Genomic DNA, 22,500 nt, shown 5'->3' with positions numbered 1-22,500 from the left:
CGTACAGACCCGATAGTTGTCCCCTCTGGATCTGAAACAGGTGGAGGTCCTCCACATACTTTCCAGACGAGATCAAGGCAGGACTTACAGCTCGTGCGTGCAGTTGGCAGGCTTGTCCATGCGGTGTCCCTCCTTCAGCAGCTTAAAGAGCTCCTCCACGGGGATGCCCGGGTATGGCGAGCCACCGAGGGTGAAGATCTCCCACAGTAAAACGCCGTAGGACCACCTGAAGACAAACACCACACACTTCGGACGTCAAACCACAATAAAGCCGCCTTTATCCCCCAGAGGACGACAATCCATTCTGACATTAATATTCTATCACTTTTTCAGGACTGTACAAGATGCATATTGAATGCTTTACGCCAGTGGTTCTCAAACTGTTGGCTCCATCTAGTGTCACGCCAAATGATCCATTGGTTAAAGTACAGTGTTTTATTTTCCCGTATTCAAACACAGTGTTACTGTTCAAACTATGTGTAATGTCAAATTAGCAAAAATATTGCCTCTGCCTTGTTTTTGATGAATACTTAAGCCTACTATGCTAGTGTATTAATGTTTTCTGAGGTGGTACTTGGTAAAAAAAAAAAAAAAATTGCGAACCACAAATCCACTAATCCTCTTTCTCAAAGATTCGATGATATTATGTAATGTATAATTTTCACCGTCAAAACCAGTACCATAGAATTTTTTTCAAAGAATTACAAAAAGCGATTTTGGTAGAAAAAAGCGAGCACGCTAACGGTACTATGCTAACAATAGCATGCTTACAGTTAGCATTGATGAAATACCAAATTATAAACGGTTTAAAGATCTAAAAAGCTGGCATGCTACAGTTAGCATGCTAAAATGCAAACTAACATGCGTCAAAAAACAAAATATATTACTCTGAGGTGTGTACCTGATAAATGTTTTTAAAATGGCAAAATATGTCTGGAGGTGTATACCGAAAAAATTAGCCACAAAAAAAGCTAGCATACCAACATTATGTCAAGTAACAAAAAATATTAGCAAAATGAGCTTAAAAAAGCAAGCATGCTAACACTACTATGCTGACAATAGCATGCTTACAGTTAGCATTGATGAAATACCAAAATATAAACTGTTAAATGATCTAAGAAAAGCTTGCATGCTAAAGCTAGAATGCTAAAATGCTAACTACCATGCGTCAAGTACAAAAATACATTACTCTGAGGTGTGTACCTGAAAAATGTGTTTAAAATGGCAAAATATAATTGGTGTATAACTTCAAAATTAGGCACAAAAAACCCAGCATACTAACAATACGTCAAGTAACCAAAAATATGAGCAAAATTAGCTTAAAAGAGCAAGCATGATAACAATAGCTTGCTTACAGTTAGCATTGATGAAACACCAAAATCTAAACTGTTAAATGATCTAAAAAAAAAAGGTAGTATGTTAAAGTTAGCATGCTAAAATGCTATCTAACATGCGTCAAGTACCAAAATATATTACTATATTTATATATTAATATAGTATGCTAAGTGGTATCACTCGTCATGTCACAAAATATTTGACAGTGAGGTGGATACCTGCAAAAAGAGCACGCTAATATTAGAATGCTAACGATTGTGACGCTGGGCCGTTAGAAGATTAGCTGCGGGCCGCACTTTGGAGACCGCTGCTCTGCACTGTGAAGCTGTGAGAGTGTGACGACGTGAGCCGAGTCATGTCTTCTTTCGCTGTCGGCGGTCAAGCGGCGCATTATTCCCTGACGGCCGAGAGACGGGGGAAGCTAACGAGATAATGTGCAGTCAATTAGCCCGCCGCGCTATTGTTGTGCTGCCCCCGTCCTTCCCTGGCGGCACTCGTATCTAATTATCCACGCTCAGGTCGAGAGAGGGCAGAGGACAGCAGCTTCCGCGCCGAGTCCAAACAGAGGAGAGAGCGATAAAGACATTAAAATTCAGACTGAGTTGCTGAATAAACATCTCATCATCATCATCATTGTGTGCTGGGAGGAAGCCAGGCAGGTTTTTTTTTTAGGAGGAATCAGCACTTAAATATTGTCAACATGTCTGCTGCATGATAATGCAGTCAAATAGTGCACATGACAATGGAGGACATCTTCACTGTTTACTGTCAAACTGTTTAATGATCATTCAGGACTTTAAAAGTCTTTAAAGTAGCAGTAGAGTGTACAGTACTTAATAGTGTTTCACTGTATCCATTACACCAGTGGTCCCCAAACAAGAAATTTAAAAAATAAATAAATAAATAAAAAATATATATTTTTTATTAAATCAACATAAAAACCACAAGATACACTTACAATTAGTGCACCAACCCCCCAAAAAACCCTCCCCCATTTACACTCATTCCCACAAAAGGGTTGTTTCTTTCTGTTATTAGTTTTCTGGTTCCTATATTATATATCAATATATATCAATACAGTCTGCAGGGATACAGTCCGTAAGCACACATGATTGTATTTCTTTATGACCAAAAAAATAAAAAAATAAAAAATAAAAACAATACCATACCCCACCCCCCCACCCCATTGATGTAACTATTGTATTACATGATTTTGACGACTGTGTACTTCATGTGTACACTTAATTTAGCCATCATTTACATATATACTAAAACACCACTTACATGGTCGTCATAGAAACCAAACTGATATGTAGACAGCTTCTTTTTCCTCAGAATGTGATCATTGTGTACACTAATAGTTGTCCAATAATTGTGTACACATAGATATTCTCCTCAAACTGACTTTCAAAATATTTATTTTGCATTGAACCATATCCCGGTAGGTATTAATGACAACACTCATCCTTGTTTGTATGTAAATATGTACATCACGGAATATAAGCCGCTTATTTTTTGCTTGTAAAATGATACAGCTAATTTGTGGATTTTTCTCCGCTGACGACCGTAATACAAAAAGTTTTCAAAAAGAACCAGGCAAATACAATGAGAAGGTGTATTATTGTTTGTACTATGGCGCTATATTTTGGAAGAATTCAATCACTGCAGGCGCAGTAGTGTCCTTCCATTTACTGCTTTCAACCGGAAGTAGAGCACCGTTCCGTCTTCTAGTCGTCCACAGCGTTTTACAATATAACCAAAAACTGGTATACTTAATAAAGCCTCCCATGTGTGATGTCTGTAGGAGTGTGTTCATGCATTTTTGTACATGCTATCGTCGTTAGCATTCGCTAATATGCTAACACGTTTACAAGTGTATTACGGCATTCTTTTTGTATTGTTTCAGTTTCACAAATTCCTCAGTAAATTCACCAAAACGTCACCGTGGAGTTATTGAGTCTGTTTAGCTGATTGGAGCGCTATCTTGCGCAGCTAGTGGGGTCCATGACCATGACTTCTGTTTTGTTGATAAGCCGTTTTACTGGCGTGCTACAGACACCGTTTGGAAACAATTAAGGTATGTAAATAAACATTTACAAAATATTCCTGAGTAAAAATCTCTTTCCACAACGTATATATATCTGCGACTTAGACCCCAGTGCGCTCTATAGTCTGGAATATAGGGTAACTAAAAAAAATCTTCCTTACTAAACCGTCCCATGTGTGATGTCTGTAGGAGTGTTTGGGTTATAAATGGGTTATACTTGTATAGCGCTTTTCTACCTACAAGGTACCGTACTCAAAGCGCTTTGACAGTATTTCCACATTCACCCATACATTCACACACTGATGGCGGGAGCTGCCATGCAAGGCGCTAACCAGCAGCCATCAGGAGCAAGGGGTGAAGTGTCTTGCCCAAGGACACAACGGACGTGACTAGGATGGTAGAAGGTGGGGATTGAACCCCAGTAACCAGCAAGCCTCCGATTGCTGGCACGGCCACTCTACCAACTTCGCCACGCCGTCCCCGTGCGCTGTTTTCATGCGTATTTGTATGTGCTATCGTAATGTAATGAAGCTAGCTTTGTTAGCATTAGCAAATATGCTAATACGTTTACACGTGTCTGTGTTACTATTATGAACAGCATTTTTTTGGTATCATTTCAGTTTCGTAAATTCACCAAAATGTCACCGTGGAGTTATTGAGTCTGTTTAGCTGATTGGAGAGCTAGCTTGCGCAGCTAGTGGGTGCATGACGATGACTTCTGTTTTGTTTGATCAGCCGTTTTACTGCCGCGTTACAGACACTGTTTGGAAATAATAAAGGTATGTAAATAAACATTTACAGAATCTTTGTGTAAATATTTGTTTCGCACCATGTATATCTGTGTCTTATATTCTGGTGCAGCTTATATATGGAAATAATACTTATTTTCCCTAAAATTTAGTAGTTGCAGCTTATACTGGTGCGCACTGTAGTCCGGAAAATACGGTAAACGTTAGATTGTCTTTCAAGGGTGTAAGTAATTGCAATAATGTTGTCGTCACGTGCGAGCACGCTATTTTTCTAGCGCCGTGATGAAAAACCCCGGGGGTGTAGAGGGCGGTGTGTGCGTGAGAGTGACCCGGCTGCAGGTTCTACTGCTGCACACAGCTAGGTCTGGCGGCAGGATCCACTTTGCAAATGTAGACCTGCTGAAATAACACGGCGGCGCGATTCTCCTCTCAGCTCCTTCCCAGTCTGGTGTAATCACATGGGGGAGCCGCTGTTGACGGGGGCCCGTGTTTGCCTTGGATGGCTGGGGCTAATGGGTGGGTCCTACTACTACAAGACAGCATTCCTTGGTGACCTCCAACCTTTGGGAGCTGCCATGGATCCAAAGTGGGAGCCGTCTGAAGGTGCCTCTCTTTGAACCCTTGCGGAAAAACACCCTGAGGAAAGACTGGGACTAAGTCTGCTGACCCTCTTACACCCCCCCCGCTCTCTTTCTCTCCCTCCCGGGCCAGTTTGGATTTGCGCTGTTAAAACACGGCTAAGACGCTGAGGCACCGCCGTGGTGCCGTCTCTCTGATGTCGTGTCGGAGATTGCAAAACAAACGCGGCCAGGAATGCGGCGCTGCTGATACAGGAGGAGCTAGGGATCATGGGCTTCGTTCCATATTCACACGCGGGGCACCGAGCCTCTGACGCTAACACACTCCGTCGTGATATTTCAACAGCGTACAGGAGCTCCACATGAGTGGACGGGCGGCATGTGACGGTCGGCTGGCAAAAAGACACACTCACACGTCGCTCTGGTGCGTGTAGACGCGGTCAAAGAGAGCCTCCGGAGCCATCCATTTCACGGGCAGACGGCCCTGCAACAACACAGACACAACAGCACAGGTCAACACACAGTGTTTGTACAGTGGCGGCCATTTTGACTGCGTCACTGATCCTCTTCCCACAACCAAATACAACAAAAACACGTCCAACAACAATCCATGAGTTTACAACCTTTTGGCCAGTATTTTTATACCCTCGACGTTAATAAAAGAAAAAAACCCTCACATTTGTGGTCTTTTTGTAGTAGTCTATGTTGTGCACGTCTCTAGCGAGACCAAAGTCAGCAATCTTCATCACGTTGTCCTCGGTCACAAGAACGTTCCTGGCTGCCAGGTCTCTGTGGATACACTGGGAAGTACACACACATAGACTGTATGTCAGGAAACGCACATCGTTCAGTCTGGTAAATGGGGAAAAGTTTGGGGTTCTAAGGTTGTGCCTTGCAGAACATCTAATATAGGTTGTATTCACCTGACGTCACCTCCGGTAAACATGCCAAGTAATGGGCCAGGGAGCGTCTGTTGTAATAGCGTTCTGGGCGGAATTTCTCGAAAATCTTGCGAAAAGGACAAAAGTTTCCTCAAAGCTCCTAGAGGGGTAATCAACAGGTTCGAAAGATGTCTAGATTTTACGAAAGACGACGACAAAAGTAGCACACACTCCAATCCCAAGGAGGCAGAGTCGAGGAATGTGCAAGTTTGCAGAGATCACTTCGTTAAAGGTTTGTGTGATATACTTTTAACATTTAGTATTTCCCACATACACAATGTTGACATCTATAGTTATATTTTGATAAACAATCATAAATGAATATTTTAGCACGTACACAATGTTGACATCTATAGTTATATTTTGATAAACAATCATAAATAAATATTTCCGCACATACACAATGTTGACATTTATAGTTATATTTTGATAAAGACGGGGAAAAACATGCTGCTTGTAAACAGCGCGTGCATCAAGAACAAACATCAGTAGACGCCAAGTTAAATCATGAAATACAACCTTACCCGAGCAAAAACTATGCATATTTATCAGGGAAAGTCTTGATACCAATGTCCTTTACCCAGACACACACAAAGAAGTTGTAGACCTCCATGCTTTTACAAGTTTTCATCTGTTTTGTCGTGGAGAATGGTGTCAGATGCACAATAGTTCCACATGTCTGGGAACGCGACCGACTCGGCAAATCTTTTTTCTGATAACGTATAGGGATGTATTCCATTGCATAGTTTGATTTTTTGCTCGTATCTGCTTTTAGTGGTAAGATCTAGGCCCCTTGCGTACTCAGATAGTTTGCACTCTACAGTAGCCATGTTGGTTTGGTGGCCCACTACTTTGTTTACTTTCGTTTAAAAGTCACGTGACCGAATACAACCTATAGATGCTGAAAGATTACTGGAGAAAATGGAGTGAGGACAACTGGAAGTCCAGACACATGACTGACCTTCTGCGAAGCGAGGTACTCCATGCCTCGGGCCACCTGGTAGGCACAGGATACGAGGTCTTTGAAGGTGAGCTGCTCGTCGGGGATTTTACACGTATCAAAGGAGTAGTCCATGCCCGGTGGCCGACGTGCCCGCAGGTACTCCCTCAGGTTGCCTTTGGAGGCGTACTCCACCAGGACATACAGGGGACCTACAGGCGCGACACAGCACGGTCACTTTACGGGACGCGGCGCACCGTTAGCATGCTGTCTACGCCACAGTGTGGCCTCACCGTCTTGTGTGCAGGCTCCCAGCAGGTTGATGATGTTTTTGTGCTTTCCAATCATCTTCATCATTTCCATCTCAGACACCAGGTCTGACAGATCTTTATCTGTGGCATCATCTGAAAGACAGAAGACGCTATTGGAAACTGAACACTGAAACACAGATAAAGACCCCAAAAAACTGCTCTAAAAGTCCCCACAAAGTCCAGTCCGCACTAACATACCTCTTAGAACACATTTTTGGACTGGCTGATTGAACCTGAAGATAAGTTCTCATGTTCTCAGGATTATTTGGAAAAGACAGCAAGGTCAAGGTTGAGTAGACATCAGAGATGTGGATCATCACTCACCTTTTAGCATTTTCACAGCAACAGTTAGCGGTTTGTTGGGCTTCTCCTTGTCGATGCCGATAGCTTCGGCCATCACCACCTGACCGAAGCAACCCTCGCCCAGCGGTTTGCCCAAAGTCAGCCTGAAACACAACCGAGCACAGAACCTCACATTCAAGCTTCAATGACAGAAAAAGCTTCTCCAGGTCTGCCTTACCGGGCTCTGGAAAACTCCCATTTGGGGTCGGAGGGCAGCTCCAGCTCGGAAACATTGGCCAACATGGGTCCGTCGCTGGACGACAGGCGGGCGATCCTGACCAGCGGCGTGTTGGAGTTCATGGAGGAGTTGGAATCCAAGGACACCTGCTTGGGTGCAAAAACCAAACAAAGGGGAGACTGTTATCGTCTCTGAAAGGGAACGAGGACACGAGAGCAAGGACAAAGACGGAGGACGTTCATCCAAAGAAATTCATTGATATTTTCTTATAGATCAATAAAAAGTTGAAATTGTGATGGCATGTTTTGAAACTTCATACTGCAAACGAGAATTGATGGATAGGTTAACTTCCTGTGACCCTGAACCAGCATGAGCGGTACAAAATGAAAATGCAATCTAAGTATGTTGAAACAATCTCGGAAAACTAACATTTAATGGCTTTTTTCTTGGCTTCGTTCTTGACCATCAACAAAGAACTGTGAACATTCCTTCAAACTCACAGACAAAAGATAATTTCCCAAAAATGTCGTATATAGTAGCTCTCCAAGCTATTGGTGGGCGTTACATTCTGAGATAACCAACAAATAGCGTTCATTTTGTTGAATAAAAATATTTGTCCTGGTTATCGTCAACGACCTGTTACCCCCCCTCCCCCTACTTTATATTTTAGTCGTCAACATTTGGAGGAATTTTGTAGACTAAAACTATTAAGATCACTAAAATAGGACTAAACATAAGAGACGTTTTCGTCAAAAGATTAAGTAAAACAAAATTAACACTTGACGATAACCAAAACAACAAAATTAACACTGCAAATAGTGAAAAAAGGCAAGTACAGTGGAACCTCCAATTACGAACCCCTCTATTTGCACACCTTTCCCATTTACGAACTTTTGAATTGAATTTTCGCGCCTGCAGACAAAAATGCAGGGCATATCATTGTGGCGGTAGCGGAGCCTTCCGCTAACTTCCTGCACGATACACATGGCTCAGCACTCTTCTGTGTTTTTCTAGTTTTGTCCCATTTTGCTAACTGAAAAATACTATAATAAAGAAAAGACATAAAAAAGTGAAATATAAGAGCAAATGGGTCAAATGTAACGAGAAAAAGTTGCAGTGTTGACAATAATAACACAAGGCTGCCATGCAGTTTGTTTCTCTTTAAAGCTGCCATTGCCCAAAAATAATAATGAATCAAAATCAATTTTGTTATGTATTACTGACCTATTGAAGGCTCTGATTACTTCACACGAACAATTCCACTTCAAAATATTTTTTAAGGAAAATATTGCAAATTTTGTGTGAAACAAAGTTTCCTCCCACAAAGGGCATAGAACAAACAAAAAAAAAACATGAAAAAATAATTAAAACTTATAATAAACAGATATATCTGAAGCTTAACTACAGACTTAAGCGTTAAAAGTTTAAAAAAAAAGATATATATTATAATTAAAATATATTATTTTTAACACTTTTATTAATTTTTCTTCATTGTTATGAATGATTGACCTATTTAAGGCTCAGATTACTTCACATTAAATAAAATATTGCATAGTTTGTGTGTTTGCCATTAAAACAAGGGTTTTGACAAAAAGGGGATAAACATAAAAAAATAAAAAATAAAACAACAACGAAAGATGGACCTTAAGTCGATCTTGAGATTCAAAATAATATATGACTTATTTTTAACAGTTTTATGACTGAGACCCTTGCGGGTACTGGGGAGAAAACTTGAGGAAATCTATAAAGGTAAAAAAATTAAAATGAAAATTATCAAAATGGCCCCCGCATGATTCGTTTTTTTCAGTGTGCGGCCCTCAGTGGAAAAACTTTGGACACCCTTGGTCTGCTTCTTTCATTCAGCTCCTTGTCGATGTGGGTGGATTTTGCATTTTTTTAAATTTATTATTGTAACAATATGGCTGATAAAGTTAAGGATTTCTGATCATTTGGGAGGGCACCATGGTGGATTCTGTGTGTGTGTGTTGGCATAGCAGCGCAAACACCACAGTTCAGCTTGTTATTACGGTAAATAGAATGCTATGTTGCTGTATAACACTTTATATTGTGTTCAAAGTGTACAAACCTTCACTAAAATGATTCATGTTTACATTGTTTCTCATGGGGAACTCTGTTTCACTATACAAACTTATCGATATACAAACTGTGTTCAAGAACCAACTAAGTTCGTAAATTGAGGTTTCACTGTAAGTGAGACACAGAAATGTCTATTTTTGACACTCGCTCGCTCTTCCCCCTCCAAACCCTTGCGCTAGCTTGACGTTTTCTGATTTCGGATCAACATTTTTCTCTCTTTAATTGCCATTGTTATCGACAAATATGCCTCACACACTTATTACACACTTTTTAAACAGTAAAACCCTCTCTAATACAAATGGTGAATGGAACAGAGTAGGGTTGTTACGGTACGATATTACCACGGTATTAAAGCCACAGTACGACGTTATTGTGTGTATAAATATATAGAAGGGTGGATTGAGGCTTTATCAAGTAGTTTTTCAGTTTCCTCATATTTCCCGTGTTGAACTTTTTTTTTTTTGGTGATTACGTCCGTGCGCTGCTCTGTGACGAAAGTATTGCTTTGCAGAGCGCAGACTTTCTTACCTCCGCCAAAGAGGTTATGTTCTCGCCAGGGTTCGTTTGTCTTGTTTGTTAGCAACACAACTCAAATAGTTATGGATAGATTTTGGTGACATTTTTCCGGAAGAAAAAACAATTCCTCTCATGGACTACGAACACTTTAATGCCCCCACCTTGGCGCCCCGCGCTGCGCAGAGGATTCTGGGAGATGTCGTTTATTTTTAAGGCTAAAGCGCCGGGAAAAAAACTACGCACCAAGTTTTTGTCTGATACAGTTATTGTGAAGACTTTGAAACCAAAATACCGCGGCATCTACAAAAGCGTTACACTACTAGAACAAAGACTTCCTGGATGCAAACCAACGCTACCCATCCAAGCTGATGGAGCTTGAGAGGTGCTGCAAAGAGGATAGGTGTGCCAAGCTTGTGGCATCGTATTCAAAATGACTTGAGGCTGTAATTGCGGCTAAAGGTGCATCAACAAAGTGTCGAGCAAAGTCTGAATACTTAGGTGATTTTGTTAGTTGTTATTTTTAATAAATTAGCAAAATTAAAAAAAATATTTTTTTCACATTAACATTATGGGTGTAGAATTTTTAGGACAAAAATGAATGTATTCCATTTTGGAATAAGGCTGTGACATAAGAAAATGTGGAAAAAGTGAACTGCTGTGAATGAACATTAAACATCACTATGTCAGCGTTGACAAAGTGTGGAAGCAGGAAGTAACAAAGACAAATGTAGGAGTAAGTGGAGTCGGAGCGACGCACGTCTTCATCCATCAGCAAAGTCCATTTTCCACATCCTGCAAGCGCTGTGATGAATCGTGTTTGTGTGGACTCCTGGCAAACAACTCCAGCAAAATGAGAAAAATGTTGTGAAGCTCCGGCGAGAGGGAAAAAAACCCCAAAAAACAGCCCAGCCCCAAATTTGAGAGGCATGAAAAGTAATATGTGATAGAAGATGCCAGCAGGTTTATGGAAGATTTAGTCAGTTATGAAAAAAGACAGAGAGAAGGGGGAGATCAGTTTTAGCAAAAGCGAGCGAAGATTACAGAAAAATGCAATAAGATCTTTGCCTTATAAGCACAGCCAATAGGAGGAAGAGGAATTATTGCTGCAAAACGGACTCATTAGCAAAATCAACATTTTCAAGTCGGAGGTTGTGTCGGTTTAGGCAGACACGTGTCTCTCAAATGTTCATTAGTCAATCATACTTGAACTCGCTTCTGACCTGAACTAAACCAACGTTTGTCTTGACGTCTCCGTGCAGCTGCTCCTTTTTTTTTTTAAATTATGCCTCAACGGGGGTGAAATGTAAAAACAAGCGCTGGCAGTCAACAGGGGGCATAAACACCCAAGCGCTCCAAGATAAATGTGAACACATGTCAGCAAATAGCAGAGCGATATAACAACCTTTGCTGCTTATTTATAGTCAATGCTTTTTTTCATCTTTCTCATAATTCACTTTGCTGACTTTGGATTTTTCTCATGTCACACATGAGAAAAATGTGCCACTGATTTTCTTCCAGAACCAATACTAGGCTGGTATCGGCGATACCGATCCGATACTTTGTGAAAATACACTTTGTGTCTGCTAAAATCTGTGTATTCACCAATAACATATCTTTCTAATAATGTAAGAAAAAAATGGAAAAATTTGGAGTGTAATGAGAAAAAGCTGAAATTGTTGAACTAATAATTCATAATAATACACTAAGTTGTCTTTAAAAATAATTATATGTTTTTAGCATTTAAAAAAAACAAAATACCAAAATGGCCCCCCCATACATGACTTTTCAGTATGCGGCCCTTGGTGGAAAAAGTTTAGACACCCCTGAAGCTCTCACAACAAAAATTAAGTGTACTTAAAATATATTTTAGTTAATTAAAAAAATAAAATAATACTAACTTATGAATGATATAACAAATTATAACAACCATAATAAACACTGTTAAATGTCTAACTGAACATTCATATTTTCATACAGGCAGAATTTTTGACATACTAGGTTTTATTCTATCCTTACACGGAAAAAAACAACAGAAAAAATGTAAGAAAAAAGCAAAAAATTGGTATGTAATGAGAACAAGCTGAAATCTAACTCATAATTAAAAAGTTATGTACAAACTTTTAATATCCAATTATATTAATTATATACAGCATCCATTAAATGAATTTAATATGTACATGTATAGGCTGTATGTGTATTGTTATTTTACATGAATTCGGTCAAATTTTTTTTAGCCCAATGCGACTCCCAAGTCAAAAAGTTTGGCACTCCTGGTCCGTACTATGTCTGCTCCAATTTGACTTACACTGATGTTGTCCTCCTGAAGTGTTTCCTTTGAAACACAAAAGCTGTGTCCGAATACAGGGTCTGCATCCTTCGAAGGGCAAATTTGAAGGCCGCTTACGTCACAACGCTGCGCGAAGTCTATCCCAATTCATTCAAATTAGAACGCTCCTCCAAATGCAGCCGACGAATGCGCCCACCTTTTCCCTGTATTCGGAGGATGCACCGCGATTATCCTTCGTGGCCTCCCATATCCCAAGATGCTTTGCGCGCCTTTGTTCAACCCGGATCTTTTTGACAATGGCGGCAAATACAAGCAGCGGCAGCGAATACACTTTCAAATGTAAGAATCCTCCGCAGGCTAGACTGTCCCATTTAACAACGGGTGACGCATCCTTCAGAGGTGCCTCCGAAGGTCCAGCCTTCTGAGGCTGCGTAGGCCGGGTCCTCCGAAGGATGCAGACCCTGAATTGGGACACAGCTAAAGACTATCTTTAGTTTCCCATGCACCTACTTGTATTCTCTAAGGATGCGAGTGGTGTGTGGGAGGTAACAGGGCTTTGCAAATCTTGTATCTACTTTCTGTTACCTGTCTCTTGAGGGGGAACTTGGACAGCTTCTGGATGGGCGGCGTGGGCAGCGTCTTCTGCGTGGTCATCCTCATGCGACACAGTACCACGATGACCACCGCCAGGATGAAGAGCACGCAGCCCGTCACGTAGATGAGGATGTCCGCATAGTAGTCCTCTTTCTCCGGACTCACTGCTTTTGGGTTTGTTTTTCATGGAGGGGATAGAAGGGAGAACAATTAGAGGCACTTTTACTGTCGATACAAATGTAAACAAACACAGTTGCTAGCGCAGTAAAAAGAGACTATCACGTACAGCAGGTTAATTGTCTCCAGGGAGACAATTATCATGCTGCACACAGAAATATTCACCTTATGTTAAAACGTATGTCAAATTAGAGGAGCAATGGCAATAATGTTTGATACTATCTTTACATGGGACACCACTGAAGAACTGACAAAATGTGAAGTGCCGTATTTTTCGGACCATAAGGTGTACTATTTTCATACAAGAGGCGTAGCCAGATTATAAAGCGCATTTAAGTGGTCATATTCTGATTTCTACATGTAAAACCCTTCCTTGTGGTCTACATAACATGTAATGGTGGTTCTTTGGTCAAAATGTTGCATAGATTATGTTTTACAGACTGTTTTCAAGCCTCTTCAGGATGCGCTGTTTTGTGGCCGGGTCCTTTTTACGTGCCTCCACTTTGACATCATCTTCTCAGCTTTGTTGTACCGATAGTGAAGCGTACATTTATATCGCGCTTTTTCTCTAGTGACCCAAAGCGCTCTACATAGCGAAACCCATTAGCTACCTCCTTCCATAGCGAGTCTACTGACAGATATAAGTTAGAACTGTATGCTACTTTGTATTGGAAATGGCAACAGCGGAGGATGAATGCCCCACAACAAGAGGATAGAGAAAAATAAGCCTATTGACTAGGGCGCGGACCAGCGCAAATTTTCGGGACTTACCCAGATCCCAAATACACATCAGCAGGTACCAACAGGTAAGAAAAGTTGTTTTTTCATAATATTGCGAAACAAAACACCGGCTTTGTCTCCTAATAGCTGCCATTTTGGGGTCCTTATGCACACACCATAATACTACCGTATGTTGAAGCACAGTACGTCTGACTACGGTAGCCATAATGCTCAAACAATCCATCAAGCGGGAACTACTACTACTAAACTACCGACCGGTGTCCCACCTTCCCTTTATTTCGAAAATCCTCGAAAAAATTGTCGCACAGCAGCTAAATGAACACTTAGTGTCTAACAATCTCTGTGAACCTTTTCAATCCGGTTTCAGGGCAAATCACTCTACGGAGACAGCCCTCGCAAAAATGACTAATGATCTACTGCTAACGATGGATTCTGATGCGTCATCTATGTTGCTGCTTCTTGATCTTAGCGCTGCTTTCGATACCGTCGATCATAATATTTTATTAGAGCGTATCAAAACACGTATTGGTATGTCAGACTTAGCTTTGTCGTGGTTTAACTCTTATCTTACTGACAGGATGCAATGCGTCTCCCATAATAATGTGACCTCGGACTATGTTAAGGTAACGTGCGGAGTTCCTCAGGGTTCGGTTCTTGGCCCTGCACTCTTTAGTATTTACATGCTGCCGCTAGGCGACATCATACGCAAATACGGTGTTAGCTTTCATTGTTATGCTGATGACACCCAACTCTACATGCCCCTAAAGCTGACCAGCACGCCGGATTGTAGTCAGCTGGAGGCGTGTCTTAATGAAATTAAACAATGGATGTCCGCTAACTTCTTGCAACTCAACGCCAAGAAAACGGAAATGCTGATTATCGGTCCTGCTAAACACCGACATTTATTTAATAATACCACCTTAACATTTGACAACCAAACAATTACACAAGGCGAATCAGTAAAGAATCTGGGTATTATCTTCGACCCAACTCTCTCGTTTGAATCACACATTAAGAGTGTTACTAAAACGGCCTTCTTTCATCTCCGTAATATCGCTAAAATTCGTTCTATTTTATCCACTAGCGACGCTGAGATCATTATTCATGCGTTCGTTACGTCTCGTCTCGACTACTGTAACGTATTATTTTCGGGTCTCCCTATGTCTAGCATTAAAAAATTACAGTTGGTACAAAATGCGGCTGCTAGACTTTTGACAAGAACAAGAAAGTTTGATCATATTACGCCTATACTGGCTCACCTGCACTGGCTTCCTGTGCACTTAAGATGTGACTTTAAGGTTTTACTACTTACGTATAAAATACTACACGGTCTAGCTCCGTCCTATCTTGTCGATTGCATTGTACCATATGTCCCGGCAAGAAATCTGCGTTCAAAGAACTCCGGCTTATTAGTGATTCCCAGAGCCCAAAAAAAGTCTGCGGGCTATAGAGCGTTTTCTATTGGGGCTCCAGTACTATGGAATGCCCTCCCGGTAACAATTAGAGATGCTACCTCAGTAGAAGCATTTAAGTCCCATCTTAAAACTCATTTGTATACTCTAGCCTTTAAATAGCCCCCCTGTTGGACCAGTTGATCTGCCGTTTCTTTTCTTTTCTCCTCTGCTCCCCTTTTCCTTGAGGGGGGGGGCACAGGTCCGGTGGCCATGGATGAAGTGCTGGCTGTCCAGAGTCGGGACCCGGGGTGGACCGCTCGCCTGTGCATCGGCTGGGAACATCTCTGCGCTGCTGACCCGTCTCCGCTCGGGATGGTGTCCTGCTGGCCCCACTATGGACTGGACTCTTACTATTATGTTGGATCCACTATGGACTGGACTCTCACAATATTATGTCAGACCCACTCGACATCCATTGCTTTCGGTCTCCCCTAGAGGGGGGGGGGTTACCCACATATGCGGTCCTCTCCAAGGTTTCTCATAGTCATTCACATAGACGTCCCACTGGGGTGAGTTTTTCCTTGCCCGTATGTGGGCTTTGTACCGAGGATGTCGTTGTGGCTTGTGCAGCCCTTTGAGACACTTGTGATTTAGGGCTATATAAATAAAGATTGATTGATTGATCTTCGTAGCTTACCAAAGTGGTACTAAAACATTTTGAGGGATTTTTGAACGCGGTGTATAATGTTCTATATTCTCAACGGAACATCAAAGTTGTAGTGTTGCTTGCTTACAGATACTTGCTAAGCGTAATTTTCTGAACAGGTATTGGTCAACCTGCAGTCCACACGTATTTCTTATATGTGACTGCCATCTAGTCGTCACACTTAATATTACACCATGAAATTGCTTCCAGGTCGGTAAGTACAACCATAATGAATACGTACATTAGGCGCACCGGGTTATAACTGTCGACTTTTGAGAGAATGAAAGGATTTTAAGTGCGCCTTATAGTCCAAAAAATATGGTCTGTACAGTAGGTGTAAATGTACTGTCCCTTTAAAATAAGTTCCAATCAATTATTTCCAGACATGTGAAAGGTGTATTCGCTCTTTTTAAAGGTACTGTAGCTATCGGTAGAGGATTTGTAAAAGAAGCTTGCACAACATAAGACATATTCCACACAGAGCATGGTTTGGACGCGTACCTGGGAGCACCGTGAGCCAAGCAGAGTGGTGAGTAAAGCCAATAGAGTTCCCCGCCAGGCAAGTGTACTCGCCCGCATCCTCAAAAGACACATTGGCCAAGAGGAGAACCTCTAACTCCTTATCAGTAGTGTTAATACCGGCCGTCTGTGGAGGATGACAGAGGGACACCAATGAAGGAGGGACACACGGGACAGACAGGACCCAAACACCTTTGGAAAAACACTGCAGGGGGGGAAAAAAATCAGGGGACCGGTCCAGAGAAGACACCCAAGCAGAACCTTCACCACACAGAGAGAAACATGAAGCACACTCAGGAACAATGCAAAAACATGGCCGACGTGTATTTGTCACGCACAACTCGATGCGAGCTGCTTACGACTAACAGTCATTCGATCTTTACACTTTTACATCCAGTCATAAAAAGCAGATGTTTTGTACAATTATTTCAAGGGAAATAGTGAATTTCAAAACAAAATATGTTGAGCAAATAACAGGGACCTAAACTGCTGATAGGCTTTTGAAAAATTATTGGATTTGGGTGGAGCACCGTATAATGTTTTGACATAAATCTCTAGGTTGGGTACCGGCTTGCTTGAAGAAACTCCTATTCCGCAGCCTCCTACCCCAACCACGCCCACTTTGTGTCAATTGGTTATACGCTAATGGATATATTTCGATGGAAATCGGAGAACTTGTCACTTTGTCTGTGGCAATAGCGAAGGTAAGTAGGTCTTTGGTTCCCCGAAAAACAATGTCTTCTTATTGTTGCCCTACTAAAAAATACTTCCTGGCTACCATTTTTATGAAACTGCCTCACACGGTACTGAAGTGGTTACCCCGTGGATTGGACATTCTAAAGTTGCGACGTGAGAAATAATAAAGATCTCGTTCTTGTACCCGATCGTTCCGCGTTTAGAAGTGGCATAAAAATGAAAGTAGGGATAAGTTACAAACAGAAATCTCGCCACATCATGCAAAACAAAAGCTGAAAACTGAAGACAGGGGCTATTTGATAATAATTTAATTTTGGATTCTGGCTGTGGTTACTGCTAACCTCGCATATTGCCCTGAATGATATTGTATTGACAACTTGATGTGCACTCTTCCAATAGAAAGGCTTTAGGAGCATTTAGTTGGACTAGGTCACGGGAGTCCAAACTACGACCCACGGGCCAAGTGCACAACGAGTTCAACAAGCTATATACCTGGGAGCTGCAATATGACATACAAATACCTTGTATGACATACAAATACCTGCGGTTTGATAGCTGCCATTTTGTCGAAACCTGGTGGCCAACAAAAGTAACTCAACCATTAATTTTAGTTGTAAGGAAACACAGCACAGAATGTATGACCCTAACCAAACAACCTACCATAGTCATGGTGCAGAACATTTTTTTCTACAAACATGGTCGCAAATAACACAACTAGCTAATTGAATTTTGTAGATGTTATAAAAAACGTTCAATCAACATAAAGAAAACAAATCTAAATTACACCTATTTAAATCCATTAAAATGCATGATGGGAAAAATGCTAAACACTCTCTCCACACTTATCCATGCTTACCGCATTTTACCTGCTTGATAACACAACTTTAAGTAGGTCGTCACGGAAGTAAACAAGGTAGGGGTTGAAGTTTCACATACTTTTAATAACCAATTATTGTCATGTCTGTGTAATTGTGTTTTGTTTTTAGTTATTGGATTCTTTAGTTTCTGGCTTTTCACTCCCTTGTCTTGTTTCCATGGTTACCCATTAGTTTCATCTGTTCCACGTTTGGACTCATTGTGCACTCTTGTTTGTCACCATAGCAACCCATTAGTTTTCACCTGCCCTCACGACTCACGCACCTGTCTTTAATCATGTCACTATTATTTAAACCCATTGTTGCCAGGAAGTCTCCCTGGCGACAACATACCCCTGACTTTCTGCTTCTCATTCTGTTTACCTCTGCGCACTTCATGCCATGTCAAGTAAGTTTTTTCTATTCATGCCACAGTTAGCGACTTTTGTTCATGTATATAGTTTTTTGCCCATGTGCAAGTCTTTTTGTTTCGTTAGTCAAGTTTGTACTTCCGCCTTGAGCGCGCTTTTTGTTACTTTGTTAGTGTAAAATAAATAATGTCTTCACCTTCACGCCATGTCTGGTCCAAATGTTCATTTGCACCACGAGAGAACAAACCACGCCATAGTCTAAGTCTTGACAATTATAATCGTTATTAATTATACACATATATATATATATACACACATATATATATATATATATATATACACACAGTACAGGCCAAAAGTTTGAACAAACCTTCTCATTCAATGTGTTTTCTTTATTTTCATGACTTTGTAGATTGTCACTGAAGGCAACAAAACTATGAATGAATACATGTGGCGTTATGTACTTAAAAAAGAAAGGTGAAATAACTGAAAACATGTTTTATATTCTACCTTCTTCAAAAAATACACCCTTTGCTTTGCACACTCTTTGCATTCTCTCGATGAGCTTCAAGCACACCTGTGAAGTGAAAACCATTTCTTGAAGCTCATGGTGGCTATTTGGAAGAAACTAGAATATACAACCTGTTTTCAGTTATTTCACACTTTAGTATGGGGAACATATTTTAAGTAACAAAGACTTAATTTAGAGTTATTTGGACACTAGGGGAACATATGGGGTTAGAGTTACTAATAAGCAATAATTCTGAGGTTATTGAGGGAAGACTCTTAGTTAATGGCATTAGTAAGTATTTAATAATGACTAATTAAGAGCCAATATGTTACTAAATTGCATGTTAATAAGCAACTAATTAATGGTGAATATGTTCCCCATACTAAAGTGTTACCCACCTTTTTTATTAAGTACATAACTCCACATGTGTTCATTCATAGTTTTGATGCCTTCATTGACAATCTACAATGTAAATAGTCATGGAAATAAAGAAAACCCATTCAATGAGAAGGTGTGTCCAAACTTTTGGCCTGTACTGTATATATATATATATATATATATATATATATATATATATACACACACACACACACCCCTGGCCAAAAAGTTTGGACACCCCTGGACTAGGTTTACAATTCTACGTAGCATTTTTGTCGACTCGCTAGCCGAACCAAGCCAGCAGCTGATGAAGTCATTGCAAGCCAAGCAGTACCCAAGAAGAACCCAGCGGCAGGGAGAGGATGAGACACGACAAGACGAGCTCAGCGTTTTTTTTTTTTTACCTGCTTGCCGTATTTTGAGCCAGAACGTGTTTTCCGACTTGCCTACAAAGTTAGTGGCACGGCACCGGTACTTGCCAGCGTCTTTGTGTGTTACATTGGACAGTTTGAGAGTGAGCCAGGCCTCAGTGCTGTAACTCACAACACTCTGCAGAGGGAACAACGACACAACAGGGTTTCAGACGTACACAACACACACACGCACACACACACACACACACACACACACACACAAATGTATACATCAGAGTACATAAGCCATGTTTTTCTGTGCAAAGCTATTGTTAGCAAATGTTCCACTCTCATTCTCATATTTGCTTTGATTTTTATTTTTATTTTGTGCTGCTACTGTTCACTTTGCTGCTGTGAAAGTTGAATTTCACCATTTCATGAACAAAATGATGCTTCATCTTCTTCATATACACCACAAAAACCACAAAACCAAACAAGATTAAATATCAGAACATTTTGCAATGTCTAATTTCCCTTTCCTTTTCTTTTGACACACTGTCACCAGAATAGTCTGCCTCTTCATGAAGGAAAATAAATGTTAACTAAAAAGGTCAAAGTTTATTCTACTGCTGCGCGCACATGATTAGTGGGGGTGTTCTGTTGCAACTTTTCCACTTTTGATACAATACCAGAGCCCTGAGTATTGGCCGATATTGATCCGATACGATATCAGCACGGATCATACATACTTGTAATATTGTGTAGTGTGTGATGCCAGAAAAGGCTTGATCAAGTGACACTACTCAATCAGAGAAAAATGCTAGGTTTGAAAAACATTCATCATTAACCACGTGGAATGGACTTGTGCTGTTTTTTAGTTGAAATGGAGGGGTAATCATTTTTTGGCGACATCTAGTGGCCACAATAAATCATTATGTTAAGCTCATGACGCAGTAAGTTGAATAATGTGGACACATTTACACTAGATAATTGAAACTGTATTTTACGGATCACACTTTGAACTGTGTGGCTTATAAAACGGTGCGGCTATTTATGGATTTTTCTTCGCTAATAGTTTAACTACAAGGCACTGAAAAGGTGTGTTTCTGTTTTGTGCTATGGCGACATCTTTTGGACGAGTTCGTTCACTGCAGGTGAAAATGTACTTCCCGTTTCATGCCTTGAACCGGAAGTATACTCATTCATAGTGTTTCTGCTCGAAATTATTCTTTATTCATCACTCCAAGCAACGTTTGTGAGTTTTCCGATAAAACTAAAACAATTCTTACGTACTGAACCGCCCCATGTGTGATGTCTGTAGCAGTGTTTTCATGCTAGCGTTGTCAGCATTAGCCAATATGCAAACACGTTTACGGGTGTCTGTGTTAGTATTATTAACTTACAATGGCATTCTTTTTGTGTTGTTCCAGTTTTGTAAATTCACCAAGACGTCACTGTGAAGTTATTGAGTCTGTTTAGCTGATTGGAGAGCCAGCTTCCACAGCTAGTGGGTCCATGACAATGACTTCTGTTTTGTTTGATCTGCCGTTTTACTGCCATGTGACAGGCACCATTTTAATTAAGGAACTTTTAAACATTTACAAAATATTTCGTACCTGTACATAACTGTACAGTGTGGCCTAGATATGTAAAAATATTTATTTCTTCTAAAATTTGGTGAGTGCGGCTTAAATACCGGTGCGCTCTATAGACCGGAAAATACTGTACTCGCTTTGTAATATGCAGCTATGAATATTTGATACTTGCTGAAATTGTTTGGATGGCAATATTGTTCAATCAAAGACACTTATTACGTATGCCTAGCTTGTGGGTTATTGTGTGCTTAGTTGTTGTGTAGCTGCTAGCTCCAAATAGCCTAACATGTTTAGCTTTGGTAAAGTTCCTTTACTAAAATACAAGAAAAGACCAATCTTGGAGGACATTTAGATGTTACTTGGCGGTCCATCTTTGCACACGTAAACTGCAGGACTCCTTAATATCCTTATATCGGATATTTTAGATGCAAACCAATATAATTCTTGTTTTTGCTGATATCGGACCGACATCAAATAATAATATCGGAATAATAGTTATTCTTCAATATTTGCACTGTATTATTGATTTATGGACCGCCTGTACCTCAGTTGTTAGTTAAGATCAGCAACATAACATACGAGAAACAAAACTTCTTGTATTTTGGCCATGATTTCAGATGTTTAATCTTGCTTGGATCACACTTTTTGCAGGGTATAATTAAATATGCATACAAAACATGCATTTATTTCCTTCTGTGAAGTATATGTGCTAGTACTACTTCAGCTCAAGTATTACATCTTATTATATGGCGTACCCAAGCAGTACAGTATACATATGTGACCACACAAACACAGTATTGTGCATTACAACATGAAACACATATTCCACAAAGTCTTCACACATATAGAAACACTTCTGATAAATAATTAAAGAGGCACGGAGCAGCAAACATTCTGTGTTTTATGCTTTGCTCATCAACATTGAGGGCCGGGCTCCAGACATTGGGCGAGTCGCTCATCGTTAACCCCCACTCACCCTCCCTCTGTTCTAAAAACTTTTCCTCCTAGCCATCAAAGAAGAATTCATGAAGACCTCCTCCGTCTCTTCCTCCACCTCCCACTCTGGCCTCAACTTAACTATACAGTAGACGCCACACACGAGATGACGGCTCAATGAATGAACTGTAGCGCAGCACACACACAGACACACACAGACACACACACACACACACACACACACACACACACACACACACACACACACACACACACACACACACACACACACACACACACACACACGCCAAATACTGTTTCAATTATGTGGTGGTCCAAAATAGAGCGAGGAGC

General features: G+C 40.7%; 1 protein-coding gene across 10 annotated transcripts in view; it reads right to left on the bottom strand.

The window, feature by feature from the left end:
• Window positions 1-22,500, bottom strand: part of fgfr3 (fibroblast growth factor receptor 3) — a 140,680-nt gene that overhangs the window by 8,862 nt on the left and 109,318 nt on the right. For 5 of the 10 annotated variants that reach the window (XR_009810517.2, XM_061925124.2, XM_061925126.2 and 2 more), the window contains exons 8-16: window positions 16,435-16,579; window positions 12,907-13,082; window positions 7,422-7,570; window positions 7,226-7,347; window positions 6,884-6,994; window positions 6,612-6,802; window positions 5,387-5,509; window positions 5,123-5,193; window positions 89-226 (exon numbers count right to left, since the gene is read on the bottom strand). Coding sequence is in view for 9 of the 10 variants with exons in the window: in XM_061925124.2 (XP_061781108.1) it covers window positions 89-226; window positions 5,123-5,193; window positions 5,387-5,509; window positions 6,612-6,802; window positions 6,884-6,994; window positions 7,226-7,347; window positions 7,422-7,570; window positions 12,907-13,082; window positions 16,435-16,579 (1,226 nt within the window). In the remaining variant the exon portion in view is untranslated. Of the gene's footprint in view, window positions 1-88; window positions 227-5,122; window positions 5,194-5,386; window positions 5,510-6,611; window positions 6,803-6,883; window positions 6,995-7,225; window positions 7,348-7,421; window positions 7,571-12,906; window positions 13,083-16,434; window positions 16,580-19,666; window positions 19,812-22,500 lie in introns of all 10 variants that reach the window. The other 5 variants (XM_061925125.2, XM_061925129.2, XM_061925130.2 and 2 more) reach the window with 4 other exon arrangements.

The sequence above is a fragment of the Nerophis lumbriciformis genome, linkage group LG29, assembly GCF_033978685.3.
Source record: "Nerophis lumbriciformis linkage group LG29, RoL_Nlum_v2.1, whole genome shotgun sequence".
Classification (NCBI taxonomy): domain Eukaryota; kingdom Metazoa; phylum Chordata; class Actinopteri; order Syngnathiformes; family Syngnathidae; genus Nerophis; species Nerophis lumbriciformis.
Note: the sequence above shows the minus strand (reverse complement) of the source record. Positions and strands in the feature narration are given on the sequence as shown.